Genomic DNA, 20,586 nt, shown 5'->3' with positions numbered 1-20,586 from the left:
GGGGAGGCTATAGTGCCAGTAGAACAGGATTTTTAAATTGATACTTGCTACTCTAATTCTTTGTTGGCCCATAATAGCGGATTTGGTTTATGTGTGTGTAGCTGTTAGATAGTTATGCTGTTTTATATGATATTTACTTTGTAATAAAACTATACTTTTACTCTGCTGTCTATCTATACACTTAATATCCTCATTGAAATCAAAGAGTCATGGTAACATCACAGACTCATTTATAGTATATATTTTCCCCTAGACATTTTTCTTTCATTGTTAAAAATGAGTGATAAAATTGAGTTCCTTTAAAAGTGTAATCTCAGCTGAATGCAGGTTCGTTTATGCATATTGGGTAAAAGAAAATGCAAAGTGTCAAAATGTACTTTTCCTATGACACCAGGATCCTTTATAATGTACATATTTACCTGTCCTTTGACCTGTTAGATTCCAAGATATGCATTATTAGTGCTGATAGTATTTAAAAAGATTAGCTTGTTGCATAAATCGCTTACGAAACGAAGTGAAAACATCGCCATCTGCCGTTCAAATATGAGTATGCACAGTAGCACTCACTGCTCATTGCTGCTTCCACCGCAGCTCATGCTTGCATTATCCCAGCACGTTTCCGTACTGAGCAGCTCTTGCAATCTGATTACATGATGCCCCACTTGTGTAATGATGACCCGCTACGTTACTCAATGCATGCCCGGACTACGTTACCCATCAGAGTCAGCAGCAATAACAACAACCACAGCACTGTCAGGGAAGGACTTCCCAACCACCGCCTCCAGGTGGGGCTTGTACATAGACAGACACCATTGGAGTGAGGCAGGCCTCCCTAGTGGGGTGAGCGCTGCTAGCATGTCATGGGAGAGACTAAGCATGGCTTTGGGCGGTCCCTTACCTGCCCCTTATAATAAAACTCCGCCAGATGATGTCTCCTGAGCTGGCAGAGCACATCCAAGCGGGCGGCAGCATACCAGACAGCTAGCAGCACGCACAGCTGCCCCTCTGTTTACATCCCCCCTGCCCTGCCCACACGTACACCACGAGCCATGGCAAAGACTAGCAATAAGAAATCCATAATCCTGGGGGTCATCGGCTTCCTACTTGTTGCTTTCGGGACTTTGCTGGTGTTTTTAGTGCCTGTGATAATGGACCAGCAAGTGGAAAAGGTAAGAACCCAGCAATAATGCATAACGCGTCCCAGACGTTGCATTCAGAGAACGTGGTTGGTTACTTAACGTTCCAATGGAACTCTGGAAAACAAAGTTAGCTGTCGGATGTCCTGTGCATCCCATGGGTCTGGCGAGCTGTGAGTAATGGCTGGAGGGCGCTAGAGATTCCGCGCTCTGACTGCTGGTGGGTGAAATGCATGCCTTGTCCTGAATTTACCCCGGATTAGATACTGCGCTGCTTTCTCCAGGCACCCACCAGATTAACCCTGATCCTATTAGAGACCATATTGGGGGACACCTGGTTAATTTACAATGGTCATGCTTAATCATTTTTTTTTATTTATTATGAAACGTAGTCTTTACCTCATGTTATGTGAGCCTTCGAGGACTGTCAGACCTTTCATATCCAGAGTGCTTTACAAAATGTCTCTATCTTATAATCTGATATTCCCAGTGAATGTCTAAAACGAACGTTTGTTTATACGATGCTTACTGTTTTGAATCCCCGGCCCCCCCCCCCTTCTTTATAGTATCTGTTTCTATGAAGTCTTAATCCCTGTAAATCTTTCAGTCATACTTTTGGAGTTCACTCATGCACCTTATCTGTCTCTTCATATATGCAGAGTCAGCTTTGCATTTATTGCTCGCGTGTCTGATGACTATAAATTTATAAATATCTGCTCTGTGTGCTCTTAATACGTGCTAACATTCAGTGCCTCAATATACAGTGTCTATCATTCCTTTTGAGAGACTCTTATGAAACCATTTTCTAGCCTAATGCTCTAAACCGCAAGTTAATAAAGGCATTATGACAGATTTATCAAACTGTTTGTAGGATTTTAAATTGAGGGAATATGTATATGTTCCAGCTATTCTATCACCCCCACTTTTTTGGCTCTGTTTGTATGGGCTGTGTCTTACTTTATCTAACTGCTCTGTTGACACACTAGCTAAATACACTTGTGTTGAGCTCTGAAACACTTGAGTTGGTGTCCACAGTCCTGTGGAGGTGCAGTAAAGAAAGTTAAGTAAAATATTCACCTCCTGTCATTATGTACGGTATCTCTTTACTCTAACTAGAATAAACTACAATTCAGTAGCAAACCTAGAACAGAGTCCACACCAATAAGGGAACATGGTAGTGGACTGTGCTTTTCATCTGCCCAGGACTTGTCCTGAAACTATGGACATTTTAAGAAAATCACTGAAATCTCATTTAAAAGAATGCACAGGCAAGCATGTCCTAGCATGAGCACACATATATAACGTTTTCTGCCCAGAGCTGATGTGGCGGTAAACCTTAAGACTCCGGGCTATTCACTAAACTGGCATGTGAAGGGAATTTCACGTTTTCAACCAAAGTTGCAAAATTGTGGAGAAAAGACAGTCTACTATTATTCCAGCTGTTTTTGTGTATATTTGATTTTTCTACCATTTGCCAAGTATGGGAGATATGGTGGCACACAGTGCCCTAACTGGGTATTCTTAAATATGACAATCCCACTTTAAGATACCAAATTAGGAAGCTATTCGCTGAAAGAGCGATATTAAGAAAAGCAATTTTCTTCATTTTGCTCTTTCAGATATTTAGTAGAGAAATATTTTTGTTTAAATTATTTTTATTTTATTTTTTTTTAAATCGATATCTTTCTAAGTGGTGGTCATCTTTCCAATATTTTACCTGCTTATGTCCTGTTTGTTTTTTTTTATTAAATTTATTCTTTTGAAGCATTTTGGTAACTGTAACAGGTACAACATAATTTTAAGTTAACTTTTTTTTGTGTCCTCTGACATCCATAAATGTCGCATAATAAAAGTACACTTCATTATTTTAACACCGTATTCCTAAATGGTGCGTGATGGTGATAGCCTAAGATCCTGTTCCTGATGGAGGTTGTAGCCATATAATCTATATTCCAAGTCAATTAAGAATACATTGGTACTTGTATGATTTAGTGCACTAAGCGACACACGGCTAACTCATGCCACAGGATTTCATTAGCATTCTATCCTAAAGACAAACAGTACAGTTTTCCTGGGACCACCAAGATAAAGTACAGCTCTCCTATCTAGTGTAACGTGAGGATACATTGTTTCGTGAGGTAGTCATTCTTTCTAAAATAGTATACCAGAATTAAAAATCCACTCTGATTTTAGTGAATCCAGAATAAATCTGCACTTATTAAAACATTTCCAGCAGCACAAGGCAAGTTAATATTATTTATGGTAAATGATTTGGTGATTGTGAAGACCATGGGGGCATGTAAACTGGAACCTGAACAGAGAATGGCCAAAATCTCTATTCACTTGTCCTTTGGATATTTCATGCTCAGGTTCCAAAGATGTATGTATGTATATATATATATTTTTTTTCTTTTCCGTACCTGACTGGTCCCACCCACAAAGCAATCCAAACCAAAATGCCAGCAGGTCCAGATAACCTTTTTGGCCTTCTTTGGGTGGAAATGGGACTTGGTGAGAGCTTGTCAGCCAACATTCCCTTTACATATTACAAATAGCAGCAACTCTCTAACTACTTTTAGCCATCACTTCCAAATTCCCCCTGCATCCTCGTCTCAAATCCCTATTGTATCCTTTAGAGCAAGCTTCCCCAAACTCCGGCCCTCCAGATGTTGCTGAACTACAACTCCCATGATTCTCAGCCTATCTATTTCATTCATAGAATCGTGGGAGTTGTAGTTCAGCAACATCTGGAGGGCCAGAGTTTGGGGAAGCCTGCTTTAGATTTGTAAACTCATGAACTATCTAGCTAAGCACTTTGTATAAAAATAGCTTCAAAGGCTAGCTATCAGTTTAAATAAAGATTAAATTCTGTTCCCTAACCAGCACATATTGGCTACAAAGGAGCAGCTGCCTATGAATGCATCATGTAACAACTTTTCCAGCTCCTTCTTACTGATGTATCATGGTTGATGGCACTAGGAGCAAATTGTATGATGCCACATCCTCCCAGTGCTATCAGTCTAGATGCTCTGGTAGAACAATGGTATCCCATAAATTGCTTGTGCTATTGTGGCAAAACAGAATTTTAGTGCTTTGGGTTCAGTTCTGACACTCAAATGGTTAATAAAACTTGTCTGTTTAAATAATATACATCGGAAACCAGTCTGGGTAAATGTGATACATTGTTCTTGTTCTAAATTACATTTTAGTAAGTCACCTAAAAGTTCTCAGAACAGCTCTGCCTGGCCACACCCAAAAAACATCGTCACTTGTGAAATGTTGGGAGGTATTTTTTTTGTTTTAATCTTTATAATTTAAAGCACTTCCATTTAGAAGATACGGCAATGCCTACATTGCAAGGTTAAAGCAGCAGTGTCACACCCCTCCCTACCACACCCTTTAAAAATAAGTATTTCATAAAGATAACTTTTTTATAAAATACTCATATTGACTGTGTTGGGATCTCACTGAAATTCCAACCCAGTCAAGCGATATACTGAGATAAAGAAGGGACAACTTTCTCTCAGTATTTTTCCTCCACCTCACCCTTCTTAACACTAGGCAATGAGCTACCACCATCAAGAAGTGTCAATTCATCCCCCCCCCCCCCAGCCAGTGATGGCTGCAGGTAATTGGCTCTGTCTAGGAAGGATCTCACAGGGTCCTCCGTAGACCACAGTGCTGTAGTCTTGCACATACCCGAGAGTTCAGCAGTGGACCCGACAAGAGAAGATGGCGGTGCCTGTGAGGGACAGGTTCAGGTAAAGATTTCCCTTTCCCTGACCCCTCTGGCCACTGGATCCACAGCGGTGATTTAAATTTTGCAAAGTCCACTTTTAACCCCTTAAGGACACGTGACATGTCATGATTCCCTTTTACTCCAGAAGTTTGGTCCTTAAGGGGTTAAATCCACATTTTGTGACTGTCAGGCACTTCCACTGGGGTGGTGTGATGTCATGGGAGGGGTAAGGGAAAATGCTTTTATCCATGTCGTATTTAGATTGGTGGGTAACCTTAAACTATATGCAGAGGACAACCCTATATAACTTCAGGAAAACCAGTTTATATTCCTTGTGCAGTAATGTTCGTTGAAACAGATTTTATTGTAACCATGTAATATTCTAAAGTGAATGTGGGTCATTTATGCAAAAACCCTTTTTATTTATATTTTTGGCATAAACTGGCCTGTGTATTTGTCTTGTAGATTCCCTCCACATCCATAAAGCACTTCAGGATGATTTGGTGTTTTTTTGGGTGAGCAATATCCAATTTTAATTTAGGTTATTTCTATGAGAAGTCGGTTCTTTTATAATTAAATTATGATACCCCTCCCTGTCAGTCAGAAAGCCAGGGAGGATCGCCTCCTCCCTCTGTTGGCTTCCCTGGGCTTACAGAAGTTTCAGATGTGCTGTATCTTTCAGCTGCTCGCACTGAGTTCAGATTCAGAGCCTTCTCAAAACTGTCTCTTCCAGGGGAAATGGGGGAGGGCCTACATGCATGTATTAATTGTGGTATAGCTATTAAATAGTGATTTTTAACCCCCCCCACACACACACACACACACACACTTTCTGCTCCCTATCTTCGTATGTCTTATGCAGACTTTGTAGCTATTCTTTAAAGGAACACTCAAAGTAACATTGCCACTAAAGTCCACTGTCCTGGTTTTGGTGTCCTATTGGGCCACCCACTCTGTTGGTGCAGAGCTTTGGTCGTTGGCTGAGAGCAATCAACTGACACTTGGCACACGAGAACTAATAAAAGCTCTCCAATCCTAAAACGTTACAAATATTTTCAAATATAATGCCAATAGAAATAAATAGGCAAGGGAGAGAAGTTGACAATGGACTATGCTATACGCATTTCACTTCTTCTTCTTCTTCTTTTACTTTTTTGCTAACCGCACCAGGAGGAATCCAACATGGTATTCCACTTACCCCCACCCATTTCTTAACAGTATAAACCCCCCCCTCCCCTGTTGCTATTACCTGGTAACTCTGCATTTGGTGGAACTCTATATATGAAACATATAGGTCTATTGGGTAGACCTCAAATGGACAACGCAAAATCTTCTACAAAGTAGAAATTTGTCAATTTGGATTCTAGTTCACTACAGTGTGGAGTTCAGTGCATTAACCCCATAGTCTGTTCTATAACTTACCAATCATTTTAATCTTCTAGTGCCATCTATTGGACAAAAAGTTTAATAGCTGCAGACAATACTATTACTCTATAAGAACTGTAAATTGGCACAACCATACTTTCCTTCTGCTGTACTCCGTTTGTGGGTCATTCAGACACCGCCTGAATAACCCCCAGACATGAGTTGGGATCACACTGCCTTCTGCAGGGCACAATGTCCCTTGCATCATGGTCACAGGTCTGTGATTTTTGGAAGAGGTAGGAAGGAAACCTCTAGCTCCAGTTCCACTAACACTAAATTAGCTGTCGCATTGCGGATGCTCTTGACATTCAATATACATCTGAACGACCTGATCCATCCAGGATTTACCTCTGGACTCTTATCCACTGAATAGGAATTTTGAAAATGGTTTGACCTCCTACCATGCCACAGAACCAGAGGATACAATGCACCATAACCACTACAACCTGTTGTATCATTGTGCTTAGAGTGCCATTTTGAATGCTTCAATCTACAAAGGTAAATAAAATGTTAACGTGGTCTGGGTGCCAATAGTGTTCCTTTTATCTTAATGAAGTGGACTAGGTACCATGCCCCCCCTGTTTTTACCATGCAGCTGAAAACATTGCCATTCTGCAGGAAGGGCACTATGTATTATTTTCTTTTTTTTTATTCGTAGGATAGTCTGCCTCAGTCTATTGACTATCATACTGACCCTTAATACAGGTGCCTCAGTCAGTTGGTCTCATAGAGGCATTTTGCTGTGCATGTGCACCAGGCTCCCAATGCTTTCCTATGGGAAAGCATTGGATTGGGTGAAATCATGGATCTTGATGATCTATGCCAAAGAGGTAGAGCTGTACGCTGGAGTCCAGTGTTGCGAGGAAGAAAAGATAAGCAAACTCACTTTTTTTTTTTTTTTACCCTGGCAGCAGGGCCAGGTCACCTAAACAGTGATTAGGGCACTACAGCATTAGGAATACACATTTTGTATTTTTTTTTTTTTTGTAAATATAATTTTTATTAGGTTTTCAACGATATTTTCATATAGTTTCAACGTGCAAAGGTGATATAGCGGGACTCGCAGGTCCCAGTTGTAGCTTGTGATAATGATAGCATTAGTTACATGAAGTCATGGAACTTCATGGGCACATGCGCCCCTAGGTTTTGAGGACTCGCAGGTCCCTTACTGCGTACAATTTTGCGATTGCTTTCCGATGTAAAAAAACAATAAGACTTGCTTTATAGGTGTGTGTAGAACACTTAGCAATTGTATATTTTCGTATCAGTATCTCAGTCATGTGGGTTCGCAGGCCCACAATATCGTCGGACTCTCAGGTCCCTTACGTTGTTCCTGTTTGAAGGCATGTATGTGTTGTTACTGCCGTTGTGAAGGTGTGTGGTAGGGTAGGACCCGCAGCAGCCGGGGCCCGGGTTTCTAACATTTTGTATTCTTATTGTTAGTGTTCCTTTTAATTCTAGTGCTATCCTGTCTTCAGAAGAAGTGATAGGCTGTACTGGTAAGTAAGACTCTTTCAACATAGTATTATTATGTTGATATTTGCGGCTGCTTTAGCAGCTCCGTTAGGTCAGAATGTCTACTAGTGGTATGTTACAACCAGTTGTGCTCCTCTGCTTAAATTGGAGAGACCTTAGCAACTGTATTTAGTTTCCCATCTCCCTAAAGAGGCAAGCAAGACATTGGGTCACAATAAGTGTTCTATATATTGCTGTGTGACCTGAAATCTTTGCCATGGCAGGCATACTTCAGTATTGGGCTATCTCTAGCATGCTCCAAAATAGGTTGGCACCAGATTGTCTTTAAATGCAGAGTCTGAGTTTGGGACTAGTGAAATTGCAACTGACAGATGCACTATGTTTTTGTGGACGTTTAGCTCTTTGCCATGCTATAGCCTAGGGTACAATCTAAAAAGTGTAACACTTTGGTATGTAGCATTTATAAACTGGATTATTTTTTTATTATAAATAATTAAGGCATAAAGGATACAAACCTGTATCACTAATGCTTTGGTGTCCATGTCTTTGTGTTTTAATTCCCCCATGTGTGGAGTAAAAAAATTAAGAAATGTTAGTTCTGTTATATTTACCTTGATCCAACACTGCTTACCACCTCTTCCTCTCATTGTTGGTCCAATCCAGTGCTCCTCACAGAGCAGCATTTAAAACATGATGTGCATGTGTGTGTGTTTGTGTGTGAATTAGTGCGTTCCTATGGGGACTTCCCTGCCACACAACTGGGATTTGGACGTTCGGTGCTGCAGAAGAGCCTCTTGTGGCTGTCATCCTGACAGTCATTAGAGGTGAATTTATCTTTGCAATGTAAACACTGCAGAGTTAAAGACCAAACCACTGTCCTGCACCAAGGACATGAAAGTGCCTAGGTGACTTTAGTGGTCCTTTACTATTGTTGGAGAAGAACCAACACTTTCTGTGTCACTTTATTCATATATTTAATTTGTAGGTTGAAATTTACAGCTGTACAATCTACTTACTGATTCAGTGCTAGGTATGTGAAGAATGTTCTGAGTGTTTGTAAATCAAATGGTCGTTTTTTAAATGTATTTATTTTCTTCACTTCACATCCTTCTTTTTAATACCAGGTAAGGGATCTGCTCAGGTGATACATTTATGCAGTTTCTCATAGATTGCAGTGTGTGTGTAAACCTGTTTTGCTATTGTACTAAAAATGGTGACACACTTCTCAAAGGAGTGGTGGAGACCTCTCCAAACTATATGTAACAGACTGGCTTCAATGGTATTGATGTCCCACTAATTATTTTTTAGGGAATGGTTGTTTTGTTTGTGGGACTGATGCTCTCATGGAGGTTAGGCTACTTTAGAACAAACAGAAATGATAAGTTTGGCAAACAAGTAATCTGCCAAGGACACCATGTTGCAACAATGTGTTCAGCAGGGATTTTAGCTTTGTGCATAACGTAGTGGCTGGTTGAATATGAATGACATGAATACAGTGTACAAATGAAACATCCCTCTGGGCGATCACACCATAGTGGTGAGATACAGCGTCAGTCATCTTTGCATAATCATGAAAACTGGTTTGTTTTGGAAGAGCAGTGAATTTTCTTAGAGGTTTTAATAGGCGGCTTTAATTTTTTCACACCTTGTTGTAATTTTCCATTTAACTCCTTCCACCCCCTCTGCACATGACTCATCATTCATAGATTGCTATTGGTTATCTCATCGTGGAGATACAAGAACTTTCATTCTCTATAGAAATTCTAAATGTGTCAAAGCATATGCTTATTAAAGTCTGGTAACTTGTTCAAACCAACTCTATGAAAGCATTAAGTAGGGGAAAAACAAAAACCCATGCATTTTTTTTTTTTAAAAAAATGTGTGTTTAATATATATTGGTGTCATTCACCCTCTTTCAATATTAACAAAATATATATTTTCCCTCCATTGCTGACTAAACCTATTAAGTAAAGGAACAGCTGTTTAAGACCCTGAAAAATATCTATACAATATGATTTGTTGCAACCTTACCTATCTCAGACTGCACAGAGGACCATGCAGAGGGAGGGCCCTCTATGTGTTAATGGAATACCTGAATGTTTGTTTAACCCCTTGGGGGTCTTATAATGGCCTACAATCTCCTAACAAAATAGAGGTTCCTAGCAAGTTAATAATGACGACTGAAGGGATTCCACAAGCTTTATAGAGCACATTGCAGTTGCTGACAGAGCCACTTTAGGACATTGTTTAAATAACTCAATGGAATGGCATTGGTACTTCAGGGGTTAAAGGCCTGTGTTGTACACATGACATTGACTTCTTGGTGGAATTCTACTGCCACATGTATGAACGGGTATACTGGGTGGATTGGTGCATCTATCCCTCACATTTTGTATGAAAGTAAAGAAGTGCTTCCCCCTTTTTCTTTTTTCTTCCCCTCCCTTTTATCATGAGATTGCTCCCCTTAATGTTCTGACTTTATTCTGTTTGTGAATATGGCATGCCTTCTTGTCACAAGGATGGGTTCTATATAATGTAGGGGAAATATTTTTGGCTTCCCTCTGAACATGTGTTCTTCAACCTCATGTGTGACTATTCTGATAACTCATGGATTTTAAACTGGTTTTGAAACTAGTCATCTGACAGCATGACATTTTGAGTTGGGAGGGGAGTGGGGTATAAAGATTGTGTGTAGAATCCTCAGTAAACACTTTTGTACTTTAGTGGTGAATTCTGTAGAGAATTGACTTGAGGTGTGTGTGTGTGTGTGTGTGTGTGTGTGTCTGTATATATAATATAAATTTTTTTTTTTTATCCGAACAGAAAGGAAAACTTTGATTCTAACTATTTATTTAAACTTATGCCATTCGCTTGTGTTTTATTTATAATTTTTTCAGTGGCTATTTTATTAGTGTTCTTGACAATGCAGTATTATGACTGTCAAATTGGTTGAATCTATGCACAGGATGTAAATAAAGTGAAGTAATAACAACGGACGCTTGCTTGTCTAGCTCTATATCCAATTTTACTTAACTCCTGTTCATAAATGGAACACTACAATATAATTCAAGTGGAAATAAGTACAGAAAGTCTTGCATTCCTTCAATGTGCTCTGTTAAGGAAACAATCCACGTTTGTGCAGTATTTATATAATTGTTTGCACAACAGTGCACACACTTAAAAAATATATAGTCTCACAGACAAGGCCAAGCACTCTTGATGGCGGGGAGGTGGGGGGCAGCACCAAAGGTTGTTGGGAATTCTCATGGATTGTAGCGAACACTCATTTGTTAATTAACCTGTAATCTTCAGTACGTGTTTTCCTGGCACTCTAGGGTCATTAAGTGTCCCCCACCCTCAGGGATCCCCTCCTGCTGGGCTGAAGGGGTTAAAACCCCTTCAGCCACTTGCCTTTCTCCAGCGCCGTGCTTCCTTGGTGCTGGTGACCACTCCTCCCCCTGCCGACGTCAGATCCGAGCGCGCATTCAAACAGTCCATAGGAAAGCATTACTCAATGCTTTCCTATGGACGTCCAGTGTCTTCTCACTGTGATTTTCAGTGAGAGGTGATTCTAGCGGCTGTCAGCCACTAGAAGCTGGATTAACCATCAGTGAAACATAGCAGTTTCTCTAAAAATTGCAATGTTTTCAGCTGCAGAGTTAAAACTAGAGGGACGTGGCACCCAGGCCACTTCATTGAGCTGAAGTGGTCTGGGTGCCTATAGTGGTCTTTTAATACTTTGGATGCTAAACTGTGCTTTATTCTAGAGCTTGTTATGTTATAAAATGATTAGCAACAGACTGACCACGATTTTAGTCTTTAGGCTCATTATAAACATGAAATTCTTGGCTCAGCTAAAAAGCCATGTTTTTTTAGATATATATGTGTCAATGGAATAGTTAAGCAACATAAACACTCTGTTTAAGGTACAAACAAAGTTAATGTCTGAAACAACTATTTTAAATAGAATGATAAATAACTGACATTGCATTCTGAAACTAGAAAGTGGGTTGGGGGGGGGTGCAGTGACAGCAAAGAACCATGCTACGGAGTGAAATGCAGTGAATTGGGCTTCACTCTTCTATATGGATTGTGGAAGGAAGTATTGTAAGTCCTAGAAAGCTAGACAAATCTCTAAACCAGAAAAGGGTCTTCTATCTGCCATATAGCACTAGTTTCCAGTCCTCTTTTTTTTTTTTTTTTAACTTGGAAGGAGAGCTACAATATGTGGGAGCCAATGTAATTAAGTTGTATCCAAAATTCTACAATTTGTGTAATGCAATTCCAGAGGCATGTTGATGTTGGCGGTTGAAGAGGATATTTGCATTAGTGACAGATTTAAGGAGGATTGGTAGGCAGATTATGATGTTTCTAGATAAAGCTCTACAGAAGTTGCTATGTCTGGAGAGCAGAAGGATCACCTGTGAAGTCTCTTTTTTGCTCTGCCTTGTCAGTCCATTTTTTAATAATTAAAAAATAAATAAAAAATTCTTAGGTACATGTACCATTTACTCTTACTGCAGTACCAAGACATGATAGAGATATCTATCTATATCTATATCTCCAGCCAGGCAGTCTGACAATGCTGTTCCCATGAATTTTCATTGTAATTAAGCCCTGCAGGCAGGGTACAGGACCACAGTGAGCTGTATATATGTAATCTGTTTCATATTGACCAGTGTACGTGGGTTCATGTTAATATTACCTGAGGCACTTTCCATTGCTGCATGTTGCAGCACATTCAGGATATTTGTTATTCTGTTTGTGTTTGGAAATCTTGTTTCATAACTGAAATGAATCTTCAAAAGTGTGGCATGGCCTAGTCCTGCTGAAGACTAGTATAGACGTTGTGACCTACATTCTGTGTTCCTTGGCGTTTACATGTCACATCGAATTATGTCCCAGCTTAATATTTGGATTTCTTAACACAACCTTTTTTTTAAATCTGTGGTTGCTTAGCTTTGTGGCCAATAACCTCTTTTGAGTTGCTGTAGACTTGCAATACCGTTCAAGCCTTTTTTACAAGGGTCACTCTTGTGCAGTATAAAAATCCCGGGCAGTTGGTAGTTTAAGACTGATTTAAATTGTCACATTGCATTGTGGTGATATTTTTCTCACTAATTGCTAAGGTTATGGGAAGTTCCTTTGGATTTTTCTCGTGAGCAACGGATTTTTCTATCCAGAGAGTCGAGTCAAACCATTTGTAGGAAGTATTCACTAAACACATAATTATTGTAAATTAAAAATCGTTGCAAAAATAGCTGATTTCGTGTGAATAAACTTCAATGTCTTGAAGATGCCTTGTAAGCATTTCACACTTCAATGAGTCAGCAATCAAATGATCTTCATTTTATTCAGTTTGACGAATGTTACATGTTACACTTTTACAGATTTTATGCCTTTTTTTTTTTTTTTTTTAAATTAACATTAAAATAATTTACAAGGCATGCCACTGTTTGATACATGTTGGATTTATCTTTTGCATGGACAACATTTCATGTTGCAAAATCCTCTTGCACCTTTGTACTCCAAACTTCTTTCTTTACTACTTCCTCTTTCCCCCTCCAAAGATGGACACCTATTGGTAGGAAACCTATTCTTGCAGTCTTGTACAGAAGATGGTCAACCCATCAGGTGACCTGCTTGCAGAAGAAGGGGTCATGTTTGTGCAAATGAAACTGATCTGATGGGTGTCTTTATATTAATTTGATCATGTGTTTGCTTTGTTTGTTTTGCATTTGTCAATCAGTGAAACTGTGTGAGCATGTCAGTTGTGACTGCATGGGTTGTCTGCGCATGCATACATCTCTTATAAAAAGTTGTGTTAAGACCAGGATACACCATCTTCAAGTTTGATAGAATGTGTCAATTCCTTGGAGCTTTTCTTATCTCTACCCTCCTTCCCATTCCCACATTGTATATAGTTTGTCCTCTAGAATAGTGTGGTACCTCTAACTATTAATGCTGAGAAACCCTATAAGCCTTTCACTGTACTTATTCTTCATCGAAACCTCTTGTTGCGTTATGCCAAGTGCTAATCCTTTTTTGGATGACTACCTGTGGACTGGATTCCATGGTGTGTACATATTTAATGTACCTGGCCCTTTTTGCAGAAGGTGAACTTCTTTGAAATAAAAGTAATTAAATAGAGGGGGTAAAAAACCTCTAAAAATAAATAAATTTGTATGTATTATTATTATTATTATTATTATTATTATTTTTTTTTTTTGGGGGGGGGAGGGTGGATGAGGTGTTGGGGGAGGGGTTATATATGCACTGTAACGTTCTATAAGCACATGGTACAGCTCCGAATTGAGTGACATGTAGCTGGTGGGGCTGAATATGACTATTGACTATTGTTCAATGAAGACTTGAAAGGTTGTGTGTTATAGATCTGAACTCGTCATGCAACATTCAGCAGAGAACTCTCCAATCTTTTTGCTTTATATATTTAAACCAGAGTACAACCATTACAAGTGTATACAGATATTTATGGTGTTCGTAGAGCTTATGAGTGATTGTACACTTTTAGGATTTAGAAGAATATAGCTTTGCCTATTTACAAACTGTAACTGTACAACAGGGAGAGGGGTAAGGTTTGTTTTCTTTAGATTTCAAAGTGTAAAAATAAAAATATTCTAAGTAATGAAAAAGTCAATCTTCATGCAATACCTTGTAGAGATTTTAAGGGATACACTAAAGATTACTTGTACTGATTTATATGAATAGTTTTTAGGCTGTGAATGATGTTTGTTTTTATTTTGTTTTATTTTTTTTTGGATGGCGAACAAAGCCCAGATGGGGAGGGGGGAAAGGTTGAGCTTCTATCCTTAACTTGTCAGTTGTCCGCAGCCATAGGAAAAAGCTCCTTTTTCTTCTCCCAGTTATATCTATATAGGATCCTACTGTCTTGCAGAAGCGTCCATAGATCTTTGTGTTGTACCAGAAGATGAGGAAGGTTCCATTAGAAGGATGGTGGTGCTTTAGAGGTACTCTCAAAATGTGCAATGACTCCAAATGTTACAGAGTAACTTTTTTTTTTTTTAAATATTTTCTTTATTGAAACTTTTCAATCGCAATTGTGTTTCTTAAGCATTCATATAAAACTTTGTTGTGGACTCGCAGGTCCCATGAAACATGAGATGCTAAAAACAAACAGAGAACCGATAACTGTGTCTGCGCCGTCTTGTACAGTTAGCTACAATGGGGACTCGCAGGTCCCTGGCAGTTTGGGAAGGGGGGGGGGGGGGGGGAGGGGGAGAAGGATGAGACAATCAACATATGCCGATGCAACGGTGGCACGCAGGCCACTCCTTGACCTTTTATAGAGATGTAGTGTCGGGCTCGCAGGACCGATTCTCTCTTTTCCCTACGATAGTGCCTGTGGGTGGGGGCCAGGTCCCACCCCCAACTATTACCATTTACTTTGTGGGATGTGACTACCCTTATTCAGAGAGTCATGTCGCCCCCGCTTTGTACATGTCAGGCCACCGTCCCCACCCGTCGGGTAGGTTCTGTGTTCGCCCTCCCTCCCAGGGTGTGGGTCCAATACTCTCTCGTCCTGTGCACCTCTTTGGTCTCTGGTCTGTGAGCCCTGGGGTTTGTCTCTTTCAGTCTGACTCAGGAATTCTAAGTGGCTTTGTCATACCAGAATAGGTAGTTGTTGCCCTTCACTGTATGCTAGTCTTGTCCTTTTGGATCTCTGTGAGTCGTCTGAGCCCAAGGTTTCGCCCTCTGGCCCCTCTGGGGCAACGAGATGTGTTAACATGTCCGCCAGTGTCAGCTCCTTCGCCTTAAGTCAGAAACATTGTCCTCCCTTTTCAGTGTGCCCTTCTCCTCGGGTGGCCTATATAGGGAAAGTTGGGGGGTAAGTTCAGGTACAGACGGGGAGGAAGAAGGATGAGGGTGTGTTGCCTGTCAATTTGTCTGGCAGTCGGGCGTCTTAAGGTGTGCGGCCGCGTAGGAGTGTCAGGAAGTCGGGTTGGGTCGTCGTCCGTATCCAATGTGTCCATATGTCTAGATACGTCTGTTGCTGCGGTCCTGCCGTCAGCATAGTGAGTTCCTCTATGGCCCTCAATTCTTCCATTTGGTCGAACCACCTTTGCAGCGGTGGGGTCTCCCTCTTCTTCCAGTATTGGGGAATAGTCTGCTTTGCTACATTGAGGATTCGGATTGTAAGGGATTTTTTGTAACTAGTGATGGGGGTTTTTGTATGGTGCAGTAGCATGGCTGCCGGTTCCAATGGCGGTGGACTGAGAGTGAATCTGAGTATTTTGTGTATGCCAGTAGGGTTTTATGAGTTAGCACTCCCACCATATGTGCAGGGGTGTGCCAAGCACCTTGTCACATCTCCAGCAGGACCGGGATCCGTGCGTGGATATGTGGTGTATCGTGTCAGGTGTGCGGTACCATTGTGATAGTAATTTATATGCCGTCTCTTGGCTCTTGCTGAAGACTGAACAGTGGTGGGTGATGTGACATATCTTATCCCATTCCGCCTCACTAAAAGTCTGGTGAAGGGCGTCCTCCCATTTTCCCATGAATGTCGGGGGTGCCGTTGGGGTGTGTAGCTGTAGTGTAGAGTATAGGAACGAGACACAGTGTGGCAGTGGATTGGGATCTGCGCACAGGGTTTCAAAGTCTGTGAGATCTCTACCTAGTTTCGCTCCCCGTGGGAGGGTCCTTACAAAGCTACCTAGTTGTTCATATTTAAATCGAGTTAGGAAGGATTGGTCTGAGTCTTTGCTTATATCCGCCCAATCTTAGTCCCTGCTTAGTGCACACGTGTCGCAGCCGAGGTATCGGGTCCCTGACCAGTGTCCCCAGCGCCCCCGGCTCCAGGCCTGGTGGGAAGTCTATGTTATGAGTGAGAGGGAGAAGCGGCGACAGGTGTGTCGTTAGTGCGTGTCTCCCTGTGTTACTGCGCCAAACCCGCAATGTCGCTCTGGTGTATACCGAGTAGTGTTTCTCCGTTCCCCCTTCGCGGCTGGGGAGCCACGGGAGGAGTTCGGCCGGAACGCCTGCCCTTGCCTCTTCCGCGGTTTTCCAAAGCTTAGTGACCCCTGATTTGGACCACTCCAGTATGTGCTGTAGTATGCCCTATAGTAGAGCGTGAAGTCCGGTAAGGCTAGGCCGCTCCGGTCCTTGGGTTGTGTGAGCAGGTTGTACTTCAGTCTGGGTCTCCTCCCGTCCCATATGAATTCCCCTAGTGCCCGTCGAATGGAAGTGAAGGAGTGTGGCAGGATAATAGGTAGGGCCTGAAAGAGGAAGAGTAACCTGGGCAGGAAATTCATCTTTACAACTTGTATCCTGCCCAGCCAGGATATGTGTGGAAGGACCCATTCCCTCATTTCTGTTTGGAATTTGGATAGTAATGGGGAGAAATTAGTTGTGTAGAAATCTGATTCCCTGACTGTCAGCCAGGTGCCCAGGTATCGTATTTTACCCTGGGCCCATTGGAAGGGGTAGTTCTGGCGGAGGCGCTCCGCCCTCTGTGTGGGGATATCTAGGTTCAGGATTTATGGTTTCGTAAAGTTTAATCTTAAGGCCTGATAGTTTCCAGAAGGTCTGGAATGCCTGAAGCAGATTGGGGAGGGACACCTCTGGGTGTGCTACAAAAAAAACAAGAGATCATCTGCATAAGCGGCTACTTTATGGTGCGTGTCTAACGTTTGGACTCCCGTGATGTCTGGATGACCTCTTTTGTGTGTTAGAAAGGGTTCCAACGCTAGGATAAAAAGTAGCGGTGACAAGGGACATCCCTGACGCGTTCCGTTGGAGATGGTGAATGCCTCCGTGAGCGCCCCGTTAACCACCACCTGTGCTGTCTGGTGTGTGTGTATATAGTGCCTTAATCCAGCCCAGGAGGATAGGTCCCACACCCATGTGTGTTAGGGTTCGGAACATATAGTCCCAGCATACTCTGTCAAAGGCCTTCTCCGCATCTGTAGAGAGTAGGAGAAGGCATCTGTCGTCCCCCACCTGTCCGTGCATGAGTGTGAGGGCTCGGATGGTATTGTCCCTGGCCTTGCGACCCATCACAAACCCCACCTGGTCTGCGTGTACCAAGGTTTGGATGTGCAGCTGGAGCTGAGTCGCCAGGACCTTGGCTAGGAATTTACGGTCGGTGTTTATGAGGGATATGGGTCGATAGTTCCCGCACTGTTCCCGGTCTTTTCCTTCCTTTGGTATTGAGGTGATATGAGCCATAAGCGCTTGTTTTGGGAAGTGCTCTGCTTTCTCTAATGTCATTAAACATGTCCAGCAGCGGTGGATATAAGGTGTCTGCGAAGGTTTCATAATATTTGATGGGTAGTCCATCCGGACCTGGGCACCTGCCTGGTTTAGTATGTTTAATGGCATTTGCCAGCTCCTCGGGTGTGGTTGGCTCTTCCAGCCGGTCTCTCGTTTCCGTCGGCAATGAGGTGAGGTTGTGGGTTCGTAGGTACACGCCTATAGAGTCCTCTAGTCTTTGTGTCTGTTCTTGTGTTTGTGGTCATGGGAGGGAGTATAGGTCCGCATAGTACGTACGTATGATGTCCTGTATCTTGAGGGGGTGTCTCCGTTTGTTAAGCATGCGGGCAAAGAGTTTGCCGCTCTTGTTCCCATGGAGGGAGAAAAACGCTTTGTCGCAGTCCTGCCCTGTGGTGTTGAGTGTGGGGAGTTCCCTACGGAGGGTGAGAAGTGTGGCCTGATGAGTGGGGTGGTGTGTTTTTTTTTTTTTTGAGGGTGTCTAGGTGTTGAATGTCAGCAATGAGCTGGAGCCTGTGAGCGTCTGTTTCTTGAGGTGTGCACTTTTGTATAAGGTGTCCCTTTGCTTTTATGTGCCTCCCATCGCACCGCGGCAGAGGTTTGGTCTCGTGTATTGTCCTCGTAGTAGTCTTTTAGTGCCGTTGCTATGTCTGTTGTGACATCCAGGGTAGCGAGTAGAGATTCATTTAGTCACCATTTTGATACTTTGGGCCTAAACAGGGGGGACCGTAGTGTAATGATCACTGGTGCATGGTCGGACAACGTCGCGGTCCCCTGGTCAGCGCCGAGCACCAAAGGACGGTGGTAGTGGGACACGAATAGGTAGTCGATGCGCGTATATGAATTGTGTGGGTGTGAGTAATATGTGTAATCCCTCTCGTCGGGGTGGAAAGCCCTCCAGCAATCTACCAGCTGGGTCTTTGTGAGGAGGGTCTTGAGTGCTGTGAGGTGCCGCGCCGAGAGACGCGACTGCCCCTGCGAGGAGTCCCATCTGGGATCCAGAGCGACATTCAGGTCGCCCCCCAACACCACCACTCCCTCCGCGAAGCGCCTGAGGGCACTGAGTGTCCTAGCCAGAAACCTATATTGTCCCATGTTTGGTGCATAAACAGTAGCAAAGGTCTTATCTGTTATCTTCCCTTTGAGGAACAAGTAGCGACCCTCCCCGGGTCTAGCATGACTCCCAGTTCCGGGAACCGGAGCCGTCTGTGTAGGAGAATCGCCACTCCCCTGCATTTCCCACCCTGGAAGTCACTATAATAACCTACCGGGTAATGCTGATTTGTTGACTTGGGTCTCGCCCCCTCACGAAAATGTGTCTCCTGTATGAATACGACGGAGGCCTTGTGAGCTTGGAAATCCCTGAGGGCCCCGGATCATTTCTCTGGTTTATTTAACCCTCTGGCATTCATGGTGAGAACTGTGACGGGGCTGGTGGTCGGTCTACCGTCACGGGGCACGTCCATGGTCACGTTTGTCGGGCGGGTCGTGCTGGTGGGTAAGTGGTGTCAGGGAGAAAAGGGAGGGGAAGAGTTGTGAAGGAATGATGAGGGGGTAAACTTAATAAGGTGTGATGTAGTTATTAGAGAGCAGCGTTGCAAGAAACAACGCGTGGGAATGGGCGTCGGGGTGCAGTGGCTCCCTCCCCCACCTGTGAGTCAGAGGGTACTGCGCACCTGTGTCAACAGGGTAGTCGAAGGCGTCTGAGAATCCCCAAGTGGGTGGCGTCCAGGGGACCTTCCCCCCCCCCCCCCCCCGGTACCTGCCGTATAAATGTGCTGTGGAGCGTTTAGTCCCATATCTCCAGCGAGTAAGTCCACGTCTCATGGGTGATGGAGTTACTGATCAGGTAGCGAAAGGGGGTCTAGGTATCCCCAAGCGGGCAGAGCCCAGGGGACCCAGTGCGCTCCCAGGCAGATCATCGCTAGCCGCTGTGGTCCCACAGGGCCCCCCTGGTTGGTGCTCCCCATCCCCCCCGCAGCACGCTCCAACTGCATTGCAGCGTGTGGTATAGTAGAATATGCTGGTGGGACTTGTGGTATGGGTGATCGGCAAAGTGCCCAGTCTCCGGCCAGTCGGTGCGAGTCTGTTGGTGGCCTTGCACCACTGGCCTGTGTGGTAGTTGGTAGGGGTGTCAGAACCTCTGGCACTTCTTCCCTTGGGGAACTGTACCTTGAAATGTCCCAAAGAGTCTCAAAGCGTTCGCGATTAAACAAGTGAGAAGCTTACAATCGTGGCGATTATCCTCCCGTGAGGTCAGTGCTGAGGGCGGAGTGCCCTGCTCGGTTAGTTCGGTGTCCCCGCGGGTCTTGTCGTCTGCTTGCGGAGGTTTCTAATTCTCTGGGGCATGGGGCCCACTCCCCGGAGCCTGGGGCCAGTGGTGTTGAAGGTGAGTGGGTTCGGCCACTGCAGTTTCTCCGGTGCCAGGTGGAGTTCCCGTTGAATATTTGTCAGCTCCTCCTCATTGGTTATTGTGAAAGGGCCCTAGGGCGTCGTTATCTGTATGCCTGTGGGGAAGCACCAGCGGTACCTGATGGCTGCCGCTTGGAGCTGTCTGGT

The 20,586-nt window shown here is 43.2% G+C and overlaps 1 protein-coding gene across 3 annotated transcripts in view; it reads left to right on the top strand.

Moving 5' to 3' along the window:
- The first annotated feature begins 817 nt into the window (after nt 1–817).
- SCARB1 (scavenger receptor class B member 1) overlaps nt 818–20,586 on the top strand; it is a 103,696-nt gene continuing 83,927 nt past the window's right edge. For all 3 annotated transcript variants that reach the window (XM_063454333.1, XM_063454331.1, XM_063454332.1), the window contains exon 1: nt 818–1,169. In XM_063454333.1, coding sequence (XP_063310403.1) covers nt 1,050–1,169 — 120 coding nt within the window. In that variant the 5' untranslated portion in view covers nt 818–1,049. The remainder of the gene's footprint in view (nt 1,170–20,586) is intronic.

The sequence above is a fragment of the Pelobates fuscus genome, chromosome 5 (genome assembly GCF_036172605.1).
Source record: "Pelobates fuscus isolate aPelFus1 chromosome 5, aPelFus1.pri, whole genome shotgun sequence".
NCBI lineage: Eukaryota > Metazoa > Chordata > Amphibia > Anura > Pelobatidae > Pelobates > Pelobates fuscus.
Note: the sequence above shows the minus strand (reverse complement) of the source record. Positions and strands in the feature narration are given on the sequence as shown.